General features: G+C 40.6%; 1 protein-coding gene across 4 annotated transcripts in view; it reads right to left on the bottom strand.

The window, feature by feature from the left end:
- LOC124721254 (SCY1-like protein 2) overlaps positions 1 to 18,176 on the bottom strand; it is a 202,726-nt gene that overhangs the window by 37,279 nt on the left and 147,271 nt on the right. For all 4 annotated transcript variants that reach the window (XM_047246124.1, XM_047246123.1, XM_047246126.1 and 1 more), the window contains 3 exons: positions 14,022 to 14,154; positions 6,440 to 6,659; positions 534 to 719 (listed from right to left, as the gene is read on the bottom strand). In XM_047246124.1, coding sequence (XP_047102080.1) covers positions 534 to 719; positions 6,440 to 6,659; positions 14,022 to 14,154 — 539 coding nt within the window. The remainder of the gene's footprint in view (positions 1 to 533; positions 720 to 6,439; positions 6,660 to 14,021; positions 14,155 to 18,176) is intronic.

Below are 18,176 nucleotides of genomic sequence, written 5' to 3'. Positions count from 1 at the left end.
TATGTCATTAAGAAACAGTTTTACACTGTGTCATATGTCAACAGTTTGCCTCAACTGAAAACTAGCCAAAGTACAATCCTGCAAAATGTTACTTAAGATCTTACCAGTCTCTAAGTTACAACCTGTTATATTGTACAGAAAACCCTTTTCTCCAAAATGATCTGTCTAATTTCCCGGTATTATCTGGAGGGTTACTACATTACTAGAGTCAACAATAGAAAATTCCTGCCATTCATTTCTCTGAATCATTAACTGTCATTTCCATGAAACAGTTTTAATGAAGGGCCTTCTTATTTTAGTTTACCAACATCTTATTTCGTGATTAATCTAGATTTCACTGTAATTGTGTACACAACAGAGTAACACTCTTGCAAACATCTGATCACCTATCTTCATTCAGCTACCATACTACACTATCGTTTCCTTTCACTGTGTATACAAAACATGAAAATGAAAATAATATAAGCCTTTTTGGATTTTGTGGAACACTGGCATAGACCAATCATTAATATAAAACACTATTGACAACTAACCTCTGTTTCTCTTCTAGTGAAAGAGATTTTGACGATCCATTTGAAGACTCAGCTTTAGACTCAGGTGAGGAAGTACCAGGGACACTGCTACTCAGTGAGCTGTCTATTCCCATTCTATTAAACAGCTTTTCAACATCAGTTGGTTGACTTCTGGCAGGCAGGCCTTGGAGGTTAAGAGGAGAAGTCCTGAGGGGAAAAAAAACTTGTGTGGTGTTATTCTGTTGGTTTGATTCTTCTTCCTCCTCCTCCTCCTCCTCCTCCATTACTATTTCTGCACCTGCCAGTCTTTCAGTTTTGAACAGTAAATTTGAGGCAACATTCAAACAGTGCTTGACTAAATTAATGTTGGAGCTTTAATTTTAAAATACTTCATTACTTACTAATCCAGTTACTCAACAAAATAAAGATATTAATCATAAAGAAATAGATTACATTAGAAATTATGATCTGTGGTTCAGTCACAATCTCAAACTTAAAAGAAAAGCAAAGACAATAGAATATACTATTTTTTGGCACTTTTCACCATTTATTTTACAGGGTGACAGTTACTGAACAAATATCAAAAAAAGTAAATTTGTTACAAACTATGGTGTGCACATGCTTCATTCAACATTTAAACGTCACTACAGATATTCAGATTTAGGTTATGACATGTTCAATATGCCTGCCACCATAGGTGATGCTGGGGCACAGACAAATAGCAAAATTCTGCACGACATGCTGAAGTGTCGGATCATTGATGGTGTCGACCACCTGAATGGCTGTTTTCCGCTCAGCAAAGGGTTTGGTATTATTGCTGTACACTTTGTTTTTAATATGGCCTCTCAAAAAGGAGTCCTGTGTACAGATCCAGAGAACATGGCGGCCAATCAAGGCCCATGCCAGTGGCCTGTGGGCACCCCAGACCCAGAATGTGGACCCCAAAGTGCTCCTCCAGGACATCAAACACATTCCTGCTTCAATGGTGTCGAGCTCTGTCTTGCATGAACCACATCTTGTCAAAATCAGGGTCATTTTGGATACTGGGGATGAAATCATCTTCCAAAACCATATTCCCTTTGGTAGTCACCATGTCATTAAGGAATGTTGCACCGATTATTCCGTGACTGAACATTGCACAACACGCAGTCACCCATTGAGAGTGATGAGCCTTCTCAATTACGAAATGCAGTTTCTCAGGCTCCCAAATGCGCCAATTTTGCTTATTGATGAAGCCATCCAAATGAAAGCGCGTTTTGTTGCTAAACCAAACCATACTCACTAATGCATGCGCATACTAATTCCTATAATGCCCCATAGCCAACCGTGCAGTTTGAGCGTCCTAACGCAAACCATTCAAAAGTTATGACAATTTTATTTCAAACAGTTCAATAATTGTCACCCTGTATTTTGGTGGCATAGGTTCCATGTTATGAGTTCGCTGTATAGCATTACTGGTGAAGATGTTAATGTGCACACTGGTACAAACAAATACCACAAAGAATTTAGAGTCATCAAAGAAATTAACAGCTAATATTAAATATACAAAATAATACATCCACAATCAAGACACTAAAAGAAATTACTGACAAACCCATTTATAGAGGGGCACAACATTGTTAAGGACTGCACAATCAGCAAAGTTTTTTTGTTAGTTATTTTGGCAGAATCAAGGACCAGAGAATAACTCAAGCCTGCCTGATCAGTCAGTAGCTATTCAGGACAATATTTACGATACATCTGGCCCTTCAGTATTTCTACATCTACTACTTGCTTCCAGACAGTGTTGAAGACAAGTGAAGTCTTTTTTCTGCAGTTTCTAGCTTCTGTGATGTTCTTTATGTATGCACACTAATCTACCTACTTTTACTACTTAATAAGAGCCACACTCTTTGCAACTCTTCTTATATTATCTACTTTTGTACCGTATCTCATACTGGTTAAAACACATTCTTTTCTACTGCCCCTGTGGTATAATTTGTCTATGAAGATTCATTGTTCTTCAAAATACTGTCTATTTTGGTAGACAATCTACCAACAAATGGTAACACACTTTTTTTTTTTTTTTTGGGTGGGGTGGGGGGGCACTGTCAGTGGATACAGTAATGTTTTAGCTTGCATTTTTAGCAATTTCGTAAGAATATTTTCCATACGAGAGCGCTAGTAACCATGGTTTACAGCTTTTGTTTTGAATGGGTGTAGTTTTTGTTTAAGATCAGTGGTGGACATTGGAACTGACATCAAACTTTGGACAAAAAAATTAAAAGAATTCTACTTGTAGATGTCTGGGTACATGTCATTCCTAGTATTTTAAATAAGTGCCTTCCTGTATTGTTGTCAACAGTAATAATGAAACTGTCTCTGCTTGAAATATTGAAAATAAAGAGACATCAAAAGAACCACCCTGACCAGTTACTTTACGAATAGACAAAACATCTCTTACTTTGTAATGCTCCAAACCGTTAAATCTGATTGATAGCCAAATCAGTGTTCATTAAGTTCTGCCCCATTATAAACGAATTTACCAGTAATTTGTTTTAATGTTCTCTCATTGTGAACATAATATTTTGCATATTCAGTACTAGTGGTTCTAAACTCTTTACTTAAATTTACACCAGTATGCACAATAAAATCTTTGCCAGTAATACTACACAATGGGCACATAATTCCAAATCTAGGTTGCAAAAATAAATAGCAAAAAAGTGGTAATTTTCTTTTATATCCTGTAATCATGTTGCACCAATTTCTGCATAGTGAATTTGATAAGTAATATACACTGAAGTGACAAAAGTCATGGGACACCACCTAATATTGTGTCAGACATCCTTTTTTCCAGCATAGTACAGCAACTCGATGTGGCATCAACTCAAAAAGCCATTTGAAGTACCCTACAGAAATACTGAGCCATGCTGCCTCTATAACCATCCACAATTGCAAAAGTATTGCCAGTGCAGGATTTTGGACACAAAATGACCTCTCCCGATTATGTCCCATAAATGTTCAATAGGATTCAAGTCGGTGACCTGGGCAGCCAAATCATTTGCTGAAATTGTCCAAAATATTCTTCAAACCAACCACGAACAATTATAGCCTGAGGAATGGCGCATTGTCATCCATAAAAATTCTATTGTTGTTTGGGAACATGAAGTTGATGAAAGGCTGCAAATGATCTCTAATTAGCTGAACACAGCCATTTCCAGTCAATGATTGGACCAGCTGGACCACAGGGCACACTCCATTCCATGTAAACACAGCCGGCACCATGATGGACCCACCACCAGCATGCAGAGCCTTACTGACTACCTGAGTTCATGGCTTCATGGCATCTGTGCCACACTCAAACCCTACTACCAGCTCTTACCAACTGAAATTGAGACTCATCTAACTAAGCCACTGTTTTCCAGTCATCTAGGGTCCAACAAATATGGCCATGAGGTTACACACTGCAGAAAATGTCTGGCTGTTAGCAAACACATTAGAGTTGCTCGTCTGCTGCCACAGTCCATTTACGCCAAATTTCGCTGCACTGTCCTAATGGATATGGTTGTCACACATCCCACACTGATTTCTGCAGTTGTTTCACACAGTGTTGCCTGTCGGCCACAATGTTGTCCATGGTGAGAGTTAATGATTGAAATTTGGTATTCTCTGCACACTCTCAACACTGTGAATTTGTGAATACTGGATTTCCTAACAATTTCCAAAACTGAATGACACATTCATCTAGCTCCAACTACCATTCTGCATTCAAAGTCTTAATTCCCAATGTGTGGCCACAATCATGTCAGAAACATTTTCACATGAGTCAGCTCAGCCAATGCACTGCCCTTTTATACTTTGTGTACTTGACATTACTGCTATTTGTATATGTGGCTATTGCTATCCCATGACTTTTGCCATGAATAATTTATTTTTCTTTCTCCTTTTTGTAATAGTATTACAGTATGACCTGCTTCAGTAATTTACAGTCACCGTCTATGGACAGAACATTTTCATTTATGTAGCTTGTGGTTTGTGGATGTTTGTTATTGGCAAGAATTACATTTTGTGCCAGTTATATCTAGAGTCATACATGGGGAAAAGGGCATTTTTATTCCTGTGTATCTGTGTGATGAATCAAAACATGAGAATATTGTGCTGATAACCTAATTTACATGGATATTTCTCACTTTAAGCAGTCAATGTACATGGAATGATGTCACATAAATATGTTAACGCTATATAACACTCACAGAAACCATATCATAAGTTCATTTTCTTTACTGGATTAAAATCTCTGTTAAATGCAAACATTTTCAGAAATATCTGTGTTCAACAAACATGTGAGCAAACCACAACTGCAGATGTATGAAAGAAGAAAAACACAGCTCCAGTAGCAAGACTGGTTTCACCCTTAAGCCATTACCAAGGGCTCAGCTTCACCACCTCTCAACTTTTATTACTTCATTCACATTGAGCCATCGACAGACACACAAAAAAAACTGAAAACTACCTTTGCTAGTTTTCAGACGAATGCACTCTCTTTCCTCCTCCTCCTCCTCCTCCTCCTCCTCCTCCTCCTCCCCCCCTCTCCTCCATCCCTCTCTTTCAATTGTGCTGGCTGTGGGGGGAGGGGGGAGAGGGCGTGGAGGGGGGAGAGGGAGGGGGCGGCAAGAGAAAGAATGTGCCATGCATTAGCTCAAAATAGGATTCATCTGAAAGCTAGCAATATTTTCAGTCACATTTGTGTGACTATCAACAACTCAACACCTCTATTACTGGGCGAGTTGTTACCTTCACTCTTAAATTATGTACGTTCTATCCAGACCTTTCCATGCTACATTTACACTGCCTTTAAAGATGATGAAACATACGTTTGTTTACCGTAAAAGCAATGATCTAGAAAGTCACTAAAGTAATTTATATAAATACATACAAAGGGTGAACAATAACTGTTTACAACAGACCACAGTGATGTAGGGGGAGTTGAGACCAACAGTTTGATGTAAGACACTTGCTCTTGTAGTCTATCAAGCCAAGGAACAACCTCAAATTGTCCACCCCCAGTAGCTGAGTGGTCAGTGTGACAGTATGTCAATCCTAAGGGCCCGGGTTCGATTCCCGGCTGGGTTGGAGATTTTCTCCGCTCAGGGACTGGGTGTTGTGTTGTCCTAATCATCATCATTTCATCCCCATCAACGTGCAAGTCACCGAAGTGTCGTCAAATTGAAAGACTTGCACCCGGTGAACGGTCTACCCAATGGGAGGCCCTAGTCACATGACATTTACATTTATTTTATCACAAATTGGTCTACAAAGGCCACCTAAACTTCAGTGCATGCAAGCCAAATAAGATTTTTATCCTCTCACTCTCTTAAACCACTCTGTCAACCATTCTGTTAACATTATTAATTTAAAATTTCCTGTAGGGGTAAAGCAAGAAAAATGACTTTTGTAAATGATATGCAGAAATGAATTGAGTTTACAATTTAGTTTTAACTTAACTCTTAGCAGCACAGTAATTTCATAGCAAGAAGGCTACACAAACAAAATGATTTAATCAATAATTTTATGCTGTGAAACTTCTTAACAGTTTGAGGTAAAATTTACACAGACATATAGCTTAAATTTTATAAATGTAAGAAAATGAGGCTTTTAAAATTCAAGGATGATTTTACCAGGAACAAGAAATGAACTTGTGGAGCATGCACTGTAGCTTAGGTGGATTTTGTAGACAAATTTAAGGCCATTTTCCTGCCTGATACACCACAAGTATCGTGTATCAATTTGTTCGTTTTGATTTCACTTACACCAGTGCAGTAATCTGTAAACAGTTATTGTTTATATCCTGAATAAGAACTGGCATCAATTCTATGTTCATTCACTCACCACAGACCTAAAGCCCCATCTCCCACATACCCTGAGTACAGAAACAGATGGAAACCTACCTCTGAGATTCTTGAAGCTTGTGTAACTGCTCCAATTTTGCTCGATGTTCAGTGTCAACACGGTTCACCATTTCTTTAATTACTGACATAAATGCATTGAACTGATTAAGTGTGAGATCACTCTCAATACACAGTGGCATCAAAAATGGCAAAATTTTGTTTGCCATAAATTCTTTCGTTATTCCAAGTTTCTTATGAGTCAGTGCCAGCTTGTAAATTCCTGTGAAAGATGCACAGATATGAGATTTCAATAAAAAAAAAATTACTAAAGTCAATTTATTTGTCCAACAATACATCTAACAGAACATTAGGACAACACATATGGAAGCTTACATAGTAAATAATGTTACAGAGAAATTTAACAGTACCAGAGAACTGCCTAAAATTTGTCAGTCAGTTTACACATAAAACAATTATATTCTGAATAGGCTGTTGCTAATGACTACCAAGTTTAGTTTCAAATTGTCTAATTCCTGCAAGCGAAAATCCAATTTTGTCACTTTGCTACATTAAAGAGAATGCTACTCAATAGCTACTGATGAAATTTATACTATACTTTCTTCTATAGACATATATGACAGTTTTCCCTCGGCAGTCTCTGCAGAAAGGGAAATAGCACTTCCAGTAACATGGATGATTACAACTGAGATGTCTTACACAGCCTCATCAACGCCAACCCACAGAGACATGGCAAATGTAACAGACAAGGCTCTGTTAAGTGCCCAGCGTGGTAGTCCCCAAGTCTGTCCATCAGGCGGCAGCGGCGGCGACAGCGGTGGTGGTGGAGTTCATGCCAAAGTACCCAAGCAGGAGAAATGAGGTGGAAAGTTGTTGGATAGTGTGATCATTTAAACATAAGTAACTGGCCTGCCTGGACGCAGGTAAATCTTGCAAATAGTAATTGCTGAGGTTGTCTGCATCTGCACCGCTACTGTCTCCAATGAAGAATGGGAATCCCTTCACTGATGTCATCTGTATAAACTATAGTACAGATTCCTCCAGATACCCTTTCGGGACCAGCAGGTTCCGACAAAATGCATGATAACCACAGAGCATTGGAGAATGGTCATCAGTTAAGTGCATTTCTTTGAGAGTAATGCGAACAGCAGTAGAAGAGGAAATATGGTGCTGTAGTACTGGCATGTGACAGTAGTATCCATTAAAATTCTATTGAATAATCACGACTGGTGGCCCAGTTAGGTGTGAAGGGACCAGTCACCAGCTGTCACCAGTTGAGATGGAACCACATGCACCTACATCGGCTCAAAATCCAAATGTGTGGACAGATCTTTCTGCCACTGGTAACCTTTGCTAAGCAAGGTTCGTTCATGAGGCTATCCACCATGAGCGTGGGGACAAATGATGAGCAGACAACCCTGGGACCTGCAGGCTGTGTCTCCTTCAGTCACTGTTTGGAGTCAGGCCTACTGTCCGGGTGTTTCTAGGGAGAGAGATCCTGAGAGGGAGCTATGTTTCTAGGGAGAGAGATCCCAAGAGGAAGCCCTGTCTCTGGCAGAGACCGGGTGGTGAAAGTGGCTCCCAAAGAAGGTACCACAGGAGAGGAGTGTGGTGGGGGATCTGGCTTGGGGAAGGTATAGGTGGGGGACGGAAGGGGGGGGGGGGGGTTGGTGGTCATGATGCATGATGTTAGCATAACCGATCAGCATATCCATAGGATTTAGGCATTCATATTTCTTCGGTGCCTCAGCATATGACAGATCATCAATAGGTTTGTGTTCCTGGATCTTCTGTTATTTCTTGGAAACTGGGTAAACTGGCAGACATGGAGGGTGATATTCCACACCGTTGACACACAAAGGTGGATGTTCACAAGGACTACCTTTACGGAGTGATTGTCCACATTTTTCTCATTTTGGGTCTTCCGTGCAGCATGTTTTGAGCATAGTACCTTTACAAAAAAAGGAGGGGTGCAAAGAGAGAAAAGCACATAAGGTGGAATACTCGCTGCCCTGGGTAACCTTCCCTGCACAATCAGCATTTCTGTAAAATTTGGAAAAGGAGTAGCAAGTCAATCCCAACAACAGGACCATATAGTTAGGAATGACAAGTTGTGTAAGGCCAGAAGGGACTAAAACAAGTTTCCACCATCACAGGCCAGACCCAAGCACAGTCAACACCAAGAATACCATCCAATGGAAAGGTCTAGAGGAAAGAAGGATAATAACAGGATAGGCTTGCAGCATGGAAAGGGAGGTAGTGCAAGAGTTGGAGGTTCTTTGTGGCGAAGAATGTATTCACAAAGACGTGTTAGCCTCTGGTAAAGAGGGATGGGGAGCGGTAGGAGGAGGGCGGGGGCGGGGGGTGATTTGCGTGGAAAATTGGAGAACTTCTTGGTTTCTAGAGCAATCTCTCTGTAGGCAGACCTTTCTGTCAGCTAAAGAGTGCACAGAATGGCTATGTCAAAGGGGACTCCCTGTACTGGTCTGCTACGCAATAAATTGAAATATCACAAAATACATAAATTAGTTACAGGAATGTTTAAGACTACAGGTTAAGGTAAGAAGATAGTACATAATGAGTTAGATTCCTCTGGTGCAGTTCGTAGGCTTTCGTTAATTTTCTAAATCATGTACATATAATGTGACTCACAAGTGCAGATGCATATGTTCAGTGGAATGGGTGTCAGCTAACATGTTGCCAGACCTGAAACAATGAACCACTCACAGGCTGCCAGAGAGGTGAACACGTAAATTAACAAACCATAAAAATGTTCATTTCTGATTTAATTTAGAACTTACGAAGTAGTAGCTTTCTTCAGACACTGCCCCGAGTACTTGAAACAGCATCCGAGTAGCGATCGTTTATTCTGCATTTATTACACCTAAGTATCGTGTATGAGTAGGTAGTGACTTTGAATGTGTGTCCAAACATCATTTTCAACTGTGACCCTCTTTAGAACAGCAGTAGGATCATGTTCTCGAGTCATTATGCTGTCTCAACATGATGGGTAAGTGATTTCGGCACATGGCTCTGCAATTGCAAGAATTTTTCATGTTGTGTCACCAAGGTTTGATCATGCAGATGGCCAACTGATCACGTGTTCGAAGTGTTGAATCCTGACCATTGATTCAGTGTTAATGAGCAGACACACTACATTGTATTTTAGAATCATTGTTGTAAGACCCGTGAGACAGTGCAGTTTTCATTCAGTACATGATAAACTGCAAATGTTTTTCAGTGCTATACCTATTTTAAATTCCAAAGTGCATCATGTTGATGTGTGCTGCTGTAGAAATGGCTAACATGTGAAATATTTCTCTCTGTAGTGAGTACGTGACTCGTGAAAAGGATTACATTTAATATGATTAACTGAAGTATTATAAAAGGTCCATCAGGGACGGAGTTCGCCTGACACTGCTGTCTTTCATATGCTCTCATCTTATACAATAGGTGCCATACATAACTGTAACACTCAATCCTTTCCTAGTGTTAAACTGTGGATATTAAGAGATTATTGACAGTTTAATACTTCCTAGACCACCTCAAGTTGTTATCATAACCTTTAAATACTTGCAGTATGTACCTATTAGAATGGAGAAACAGGACTACCCTTGAGTGCCAGTCTTGATGACGGTAAAATATTGGGGCTTATGACACTCGCAACATACTGCAAACATGAGATGGCTCTTGGCATGCAGCTTGCCCAGGTTAACAAAGAGAATGGCACCAATGCACTTGAGGAACTGGCCACCGACATCCAATCCAAACAATTCGGACAACTTTATGTTTAGGTTTTGTTTACGTAATAGAATTCTTACAGTTACAGTGACAGTCAGGCAGGGTTAATTAACAGGTTTTCCAAGCCGCCATCATGCCTGCTAATTTGACAGAGTGCAGGGGGTGGGAACGAGTCCATACATATGTGGGTATAGTTTGCAAGGAAATAGTGTGTAGCAGCTGTCAGATCTGGAATAGATGACGCCTGAGCCCTTGCGATTAGAGGGATGTACCAAATATGAAGTAAACCATGGCTGTAAGGAAGGCAGTAGGTAAACTGAAAGATTACTGCATGAGGTTTGGCCTGGGTAAGAGGCCATTGTGAGGTGGAGCTTGGAGGGACATAGCCGAGATGGGGAAACTCAAATGCTGCAAATTATTTCACAGCCATCACATGAGCAAAACCCAGGACTAAAAGAATTACAGAATATATGCAATGGCCCACATGAAAGAGGTAAAAGGGAAATATTTTATAAGATCCACTCTATAGATGGAGTAATAAAGTAGCATGAGATGCTGGAAGATGCGGATGTACATTTTCTCTCACAAAATGAATAATTTCAAAAATGGCATTAAGCAATCATAACAAAATGTCTTCTGACAGAGTCTGAACAGCACTATCAAAAGATTTTTATTAAGTCAGCACTATTCGAATAACAATCTGGAGTGCTGATTCTGATTATTAACAAACTCATTTAAATATAAAACAATCTGAAACAGCAATAGGTATTGTGTCAGTATGGGAAAAGAAAACAGAATAGCTATCTGTAAGCATGTAGTCCTCCTTGGGTTTAGGTAGTTAATGGCGAATAATGCTAATTTTGATATGTTCATCATAATGATATGCATATACACTGAGGTGACAAAAGTCATGGGACAGAAATATGCGCATATACAGATGGCTGTAGTATCCCGTACACAAGGTATAAAAGGGAACTGCATTGGAGGAGCTGTCATTTGTACTTAGGTGATTCACGTGAAAAACTTCCTGACATGATTATGGCCACACGACAGGATTTAACAAACTTTGAACAAGGAAAGGTAGTTGGCAGTAGACACATCGGACATTTCATTTCAGAAATCGTTGGAGAATTCGATATTCTGATATCCATAGTGTCAAGAGTGTGCTGAGAATACCACATTTCAGGCATACCTCTCACCATTGACAATGCTGTGGTCAACGACATTCACTTGACAACCAAGAGCAGCGGCATCTGCATCGAGTTGTCAGTGTTAACAGACACACAACAGTGTGTGAAATAACAACAGAAATCAATGTGGGATGTACAACGAACATATACATTAGGACAGTGCAGCGAAATCTGACATTAATGGGCTATGGCAGCAGACGATCAATTTTGGTACCGTTGCTAAGAGCAAGCATCACTTGCAGTGCCTCTCCTCAGCTCATAATCATATTGGTTGGACCCTAGGTGACTGAAAAACAGTGGCTCAGTCGAATGAGTCTCAATTTCAGTTGGTAAGAGCTGATGGTAGGGTTCGAGTGTGGTGCAGACCCCATGAAGCCAAGGACCCAAGTTGTCAACAAGATACTGTGCAGGTCAGTGGTGGCTCCATAATGGTGTGGGCTGTGTTTACATGGAATGGACTGGGTCCTCCAGTCCAACTGAACCAATCATTGACTGGAAATAGTTATGTTCAGCTACTTGGAGACTGCTTGCAGCCATTCATGGAATTCATTTTCCCAACCAATGATGGAATTTTTATGGATGACAATGCACCATGTCACAGGGCCACAATTGTTAATGATTAGTTTGAAGAACATTCTGGATAACTCTAGCAAATGATGTGCCCACCCAGATCACCCGCTTGAATCCCATAGAACATTTATGGGACACAACTGAGAGGTCAGTTCATGCACAAAATCCTACGGTGGCAACACTTTCACAGTGTTTTGAAACAACAGATGAATGTCCAAGGGCAGCATTAATATTGGCCAGGGACAGCTGCTTGCACAACTTCATACATGCAAGACCTGTGCAGATGTGCAGCATGTTTTTTGATACTACTAGTGTGTAAAATTTTTGATGAGGTTGGTCTAGGGGCTTGTAAAATTTCTGAAAGAGTTTAAAGACTTACAAAAGTTATCAGCAGTAAATGATGTGGGTTTTAACTCTGAACATCACTGTAGTGTTTACCACTTAGTAAATTCTTGTACAGTTGAAAAAACAATCTGTCACTGCATTCACAGCATTTAAGCAAGCATGAAAACAACATTTCTATTTACTAAAAGGTATCCACAAATGTCAATTATCTGGAAGTTAGTAGAACAGTAATTATTGAGCACTGCAATGAGACTGTGGCAGAATCAATTTTATATGTGGTGTCTCTTCTTTCTGAGATGTCGGACAGAATAAGACACCATTTTGATACTGCAGCTACTGTGATCCAAGATACAAAGGAATTAATGACATTAGCTGCCTATGGGCACTGATTTATATCAATGGAGTAACTTGAAACTTTGTGCCAGACTGGGATTCAAACTCAGGTCTCCTGCTTACTAGGCAGATGTGCTGACCACTATGCCACCCAAACACAGTGGTGACCACAACCGCACGGACTGCCGTGGCATGTCTCCTGTCAGACCCAAATTCTCAACTTACACCACACACTACTGATGTAGTGCCCTGCTAATTAGATCCACGGTCCAGCACCCAAACACTTGTTGCTGGTCTTCGCTTTTCTGCCACCTGCACTTCCATCGCTACCTGGGCCGTAGCTGTCTGGTCCTTTACCATCGGCATCCCCAGGGGGGGGGGGGGGGGAAGATGCAGATGGCACAGGTTGTAAATGAGGTACTTAAGTTTAGCATGTCGAGTTTAACACTGGGTTTCATCAATTCAGAAAAGTATCCCTGTCCCTAGCTAAAACCCAGTTATGCGTTGTTTTTCTTAAATGCTGACCAGCCCATGAGATCTGTCACCACCCTGACTGCTTAACCACAAAAATTCCCCTCTTTCCTTTCACAAGACCTTCATATCTTCAGATTCTGCTAATTCCTATCCCTCACTAATTTAAAAGTAGAAAAACAAATCTCCATGGGAAAGGTATCCCAGGAATACCTCTGCTCCCTCTACGAGATGCTGTTACTGTTCAGCCTTAACTACCCTACATAAAGCTCCTGGGTTTCCAGCTGAGTGAGCATGTTAAAATGGTTTGAAGTTGTGATGAGTGTCACTGCCACCATCTTCTGGCAAAGTATCAAGGTAACATCGTGGTTATCCTTACATCAGCAACATGGCAGGCCTCCGTCTCCCCTTGACTCAGGATGGGTGGGAATGGGGAGAGGTGCCACACTTGAGTCACAGAGTAGCCACACAGACTTCATCACGCATGCTGTACGGATATGTTTCGCTAGTATTGCTCACAGTGCATTGTGACCAGTAATCCAACAACATCAATTCAAAGCAAACATATTTCTTTTCTCCAAGCTGTGCTAAGTGACTGCTGATTGTCTTTCTGCATCCAGGCAGACATATCTAGCATATATGTCTACACTTATCTACTGCACCATGACTGATAAATGATAGATAAGTAAATGCAGTGAACCCTGTGGGGAAAAAAGACATCCAGTAATGCAACAACATCTACATGTGCCTGAAAACCAGGTGTATGTTGTTCATGGTTTTATACATACCTTAATTTGTGTTTCTGATCAACAATCATTGTAATGTCCAGACAGAATAGTGCACATTTTTATTTTCAGTTTATCTTTGAAGCTATGGACTGATTAATCCCATTACAAGTACGTAATTATATGATCAATAAAATAAATACATTTATGGATAAAGAAAAGACAGATAATGTAACTTAGGTAACTTACCCAATATTCCCATTAATACTGCTGGATCACGTGAGGGGATAGTCGGCAAGAATGGCAGAACTTCATCCAGAACAAGCCATTTATCTAAATGCTCCAACAATTTCCCTATACATATCAGACAATTTACTCTCACCTGCAGGCAAAACAACAAGAAAATGGTGTGAAACATATTGATATTAGGACAACTGAAAAGTGAATTTCCTACAATCTCACATTTCTAACAGGTATTTCACACACTATTGTTCTAAAAACTGAATGTTTTAAAACTTTTTATGAAGTTTAGTTAAGACATCAATTTTTGCTCAAGACAGTATCATATTTCCATAATTATATGTTTGAAAGCAAACAAAAAAGTGAGCTCCAGCCACAAGATGATTGCCTAAATGCAATGGAATGGAATTAAAATGTGAACAATCAATAAATACACACCAAACTAGCTTTCCTTCAACAGTTAATAAAAAGAAAGTAAAAAGACGAGTGGTAAAAGATAAATTACAAATTACCTTGTGTTAGGGAATTAGCACACGCTAGGGACAACAGTTGCCGCAGTACCAACAGAGAAAAATAAGAAAGATTTAGGCAGGAGCGAGGAAGGAGAGGGGGATGGGGAACATATTGCAATAGGAGAACACACCGGCAATGAGAGGAGGACACAGAATGCCAAAAATAAATAAATCCACAAGGGCTTAGTATCATGGGATTTATCAGGAACTGTGTTTAAATCTCCAATGAAACTTTTTCAGTTACGTGACCTTGTTGTTATATTCTACAGTTCAATTTTTTGCCCACGTGGGTATTCACTACAAACCCATGCTGTGTTCAAGTCATCTTCTTGTTGTTGTTTCTGTTGCTGCTGCTATTGTTACCTTCTTCTTCAGTCCAAAGACTGGTTTGATACAGCTCTCAGTCAAGTCTTATTGCTTAATTTCATCCTGATCACAGATTCAGTTTATCAAGAACGTCATTGAACTCCATTTCTGATATGGCTGCTGAAGTGGAGAGGTAAGAACTATGATAGTTTGTATTTTAATTTCTATTGGCTGGTATCAGCAAATGAGAGCAAGCCAGTATAGTAATACAGTATTTTGTTCTCCAGTGCTCAATGGTAGCCATAACAACACTGTGTTGCCTGACTTCAGCACTTTGTTTATTGCTACAGTTTATGGGGCAGCCTACCAAATGATGTCAGCCAAGAGGCTGGATAATGCTCACAGCCAACATGATGGAAGCCTGAATCCATTGTTCCAATTCATATCGGGACACTGCTCCAAAATTTCAATCACTCTCATATTTTTCTCTAGGAGGTAACTTGTGGTCTAGCTTGTACAAGAGGTTCCCCAAAACTGTATAGTTGCATTCAACATCACAATGAGTGTGGCAAAACTAAACAAATTGAGGAAGCTCACATACTACTTAGACGACCACTTGCCTTTCAGAGAAAGATATGTGATATGACTGAAGTTGTAAAGCAACTTGCCAACACTGTCACAAATACAGGCTTCCCATCTTGGTTATCAGCAGTATCAGACTGACGGGTTTCAGCAGGCTGTCCGATAATACTTGGCAGTAAACATAGTGGATAAAAAAAATAAATAAATAAAAGCGGAGGTAACCTCCCATGCCTGCAAAGCAGCCCCAGCAGGACCAAAACAATGAAAGATTCCTATAAATGTATACAGTACACTCTGATTGCTAAAATTTAAAACCTGATTCACCACCTAGGATTTCAGGGAGTGACCATGCCCTCCAGAAGTGGGGCACTCCAATAGAATGTGGATGACTGCCAGGTGAGTGCCACAACTACAGCAGAGTGGGGCAGCTTGTCGTAGGATGTGTCCACGAGTCAGCAAAGGCAGAGGCCTGGAGATTTACGGCACGACAGTCCAATGGAAGACCAACAGACAGTCACAGAATTTTTTATAGTCTATAATCCATTGTCTGTTCCTCGCCACTAAGAGACAGTGATACACTGTCATTCAGAAGTTGTATCTTGATATCTTTATTTCCAGAGTGTCCTTCATGGTAGCCTCTTTGGCAAGGCGATCCACAAGTTCATTCACCAGAATCGCAAGATGACTGGAGGATCAGTGGAATACTAATGTCTTGCCATTGTTATAGAAGTCTAATAGGAATTTTGCATGAGTTACCAATGGGTGCTGGGAATTACAATGAATTATAGCCTGTAGATGGCTCATGGAATTACTACAGAATTAACTTGTGTGTTGGTGCATATCTAGTGAAGGGCACACATGACTGCCACGAATTTCACTGTAAAGACACTGCACCCATTACCCAAGGAGTGCTGATTGCTACTCTTTGTGCATGTAAAGACATAGGTCTGTCTTGTCTCTAGTTCATGAGCCACCCTTATAATTGATATCTTCCTTAGGGCACTCACTGATTACAGAGAGGAACACTTGACGAAAAAACTTGGTCAAGAGAAAAATAGAAGTGAATTTTTGGGTAAGGCATGCCCAAGGGACTATTCATGAATGTGGTGTAGTGAGAGGATAGAGAGGGGGTCAGAACAGACAGACTGATGGTAACTGGCGCAATACTAGAATTCCTGACAGAGGCTCTTTTCTGGAAGTCTTACTTCTGTATCAAGAAACACAGAAGACTGATTGATGGGAAGAAAGAGAGCTAAAAAACAACCTTGGAGAAAGGTCCACAAAATATGCCACAGAGACAGTGGAGGTCCCTAACCGAAGATTTAATGTCCTTCACCATACTGCTACAACAGATAAAATGTAAAACAACACTGTCGACAGCCCACACATCATTTGCTAGAACGGCTGATAACTCAGATGGCAAATATAAATGAGAACGTAAGTCAGGAAATGGCAAACTGACAAAGGTTGATGACAATGAGCACAAAGTGGTGGGGATTCCCCACATAGCAAATGGTGATGGTTAAAATGTCAGTGCCCAATACGCAACCTAGCTAAAATGATCAGAATGAGAGGGCCAAGAGAAGGTCAGCCAAGCCACTGGGAGAGGTTTACCTCCCCGGAGCTTGTACTTGTGAAGAGAAGACCAGTGGTGATGCCAAAGTGACACCACCTACCGACACGCGGCAACACAGATATCATCTGAAGGAATGGAAGAGCTAGCACGCCGAGGTAGAAAGAATGCAGCCTTGGAAGCAGCATTGCAGCCTCATTTCCCATCAGACTGATGTGAACAGGAATCCCCATGAACATCACAGTGGATCCCTCAACAGCAAGCAAATGAAAGCTTACTTTGACACATTGCAGTAAGGGATGGACTGCGTACAGCACACTGAGGCTCTGAAGGGCACAGAGAGAATCTGAGCATATGACACAATTAAAAAGCCTGTGTTGCTGGATGTATTGGATGGCCTGATACAGGATGAAGAGGTCTGGTGTAAATACTGAGCAATGTTCCAGAAGCAGATACCAAAAATGGTCAGTGAAAATGATGAAGGCACACCCGACACCATGGTAGGTCTTAGAGCCATCAGCGTACATGAAGATGCTGTCACTAAGTTGCGTGCAAAAGTCAAGAAACTTACTGTGATAGATCAAACCCAGAGCAGTTTCCTTAGCAAGGGAATGAAGTCTAATACAAACACAGGCCACCACATGAAGCCAAGGCAATGAAGGGTTCACACCCATTGCGAACATCACAGGCAGCATGAAGTTAAGCTGCAGCAGCAATAGTCAAAAGTGAACACTTGGAGGTTACAGATAAGAAGGTGCACCCCAAACTGGCAATCAAGGGAGTCATTGAAAAAGAGGGCATAGGCTGTGTGGCCAGGCATGGAAGACAAATGGCATGTGTATCCACAGAGGACATCATGCCAGTATGACAGTGGTAGTTCAACAGCTTCTGCACTGGGCTAGTGTAAAAGGTACCAGTGGCCAAATATATTCCACGATAGTGCATTATGTTAAGAATGCGTAACATGGACAGACATGCACATTAAGAAATGCAACATCCATATACTGGTTTCAAACGGACATGGGATCAGTATAAATGGAGCAAGGTGGTCCAATCCACTTCAAAGAAGTGCTACTTACGACACATAGGACACTGAGGGACCAAGTACAGCATATGGCCACATAAGACACGTGAGAGGACCAAGAAAGTTTCTTATCATCATGAGCCCCTGGAATTTCGTAGTTTTAACAA

The sequence above is a fragment of the Schistocerca piceifrons genome, chromosome X, assembly GCF_021461385.2.
Source record: "Schistocerca piceifrons isolate TAMUIC-IGC-003096 chromosome X, iqSchPice1.1, whole genome shotgun sequence".
Classification (NCBI taxonomy): Eukaryota; Metazoa; Arthropoda; class Insecta; order Orthoptera; family Acrididae; genus Schistocerca; species Schistocerca piceifrons.
This window is presented reverse-complemented; position numbering and strand designations above follow the sequence as displayed.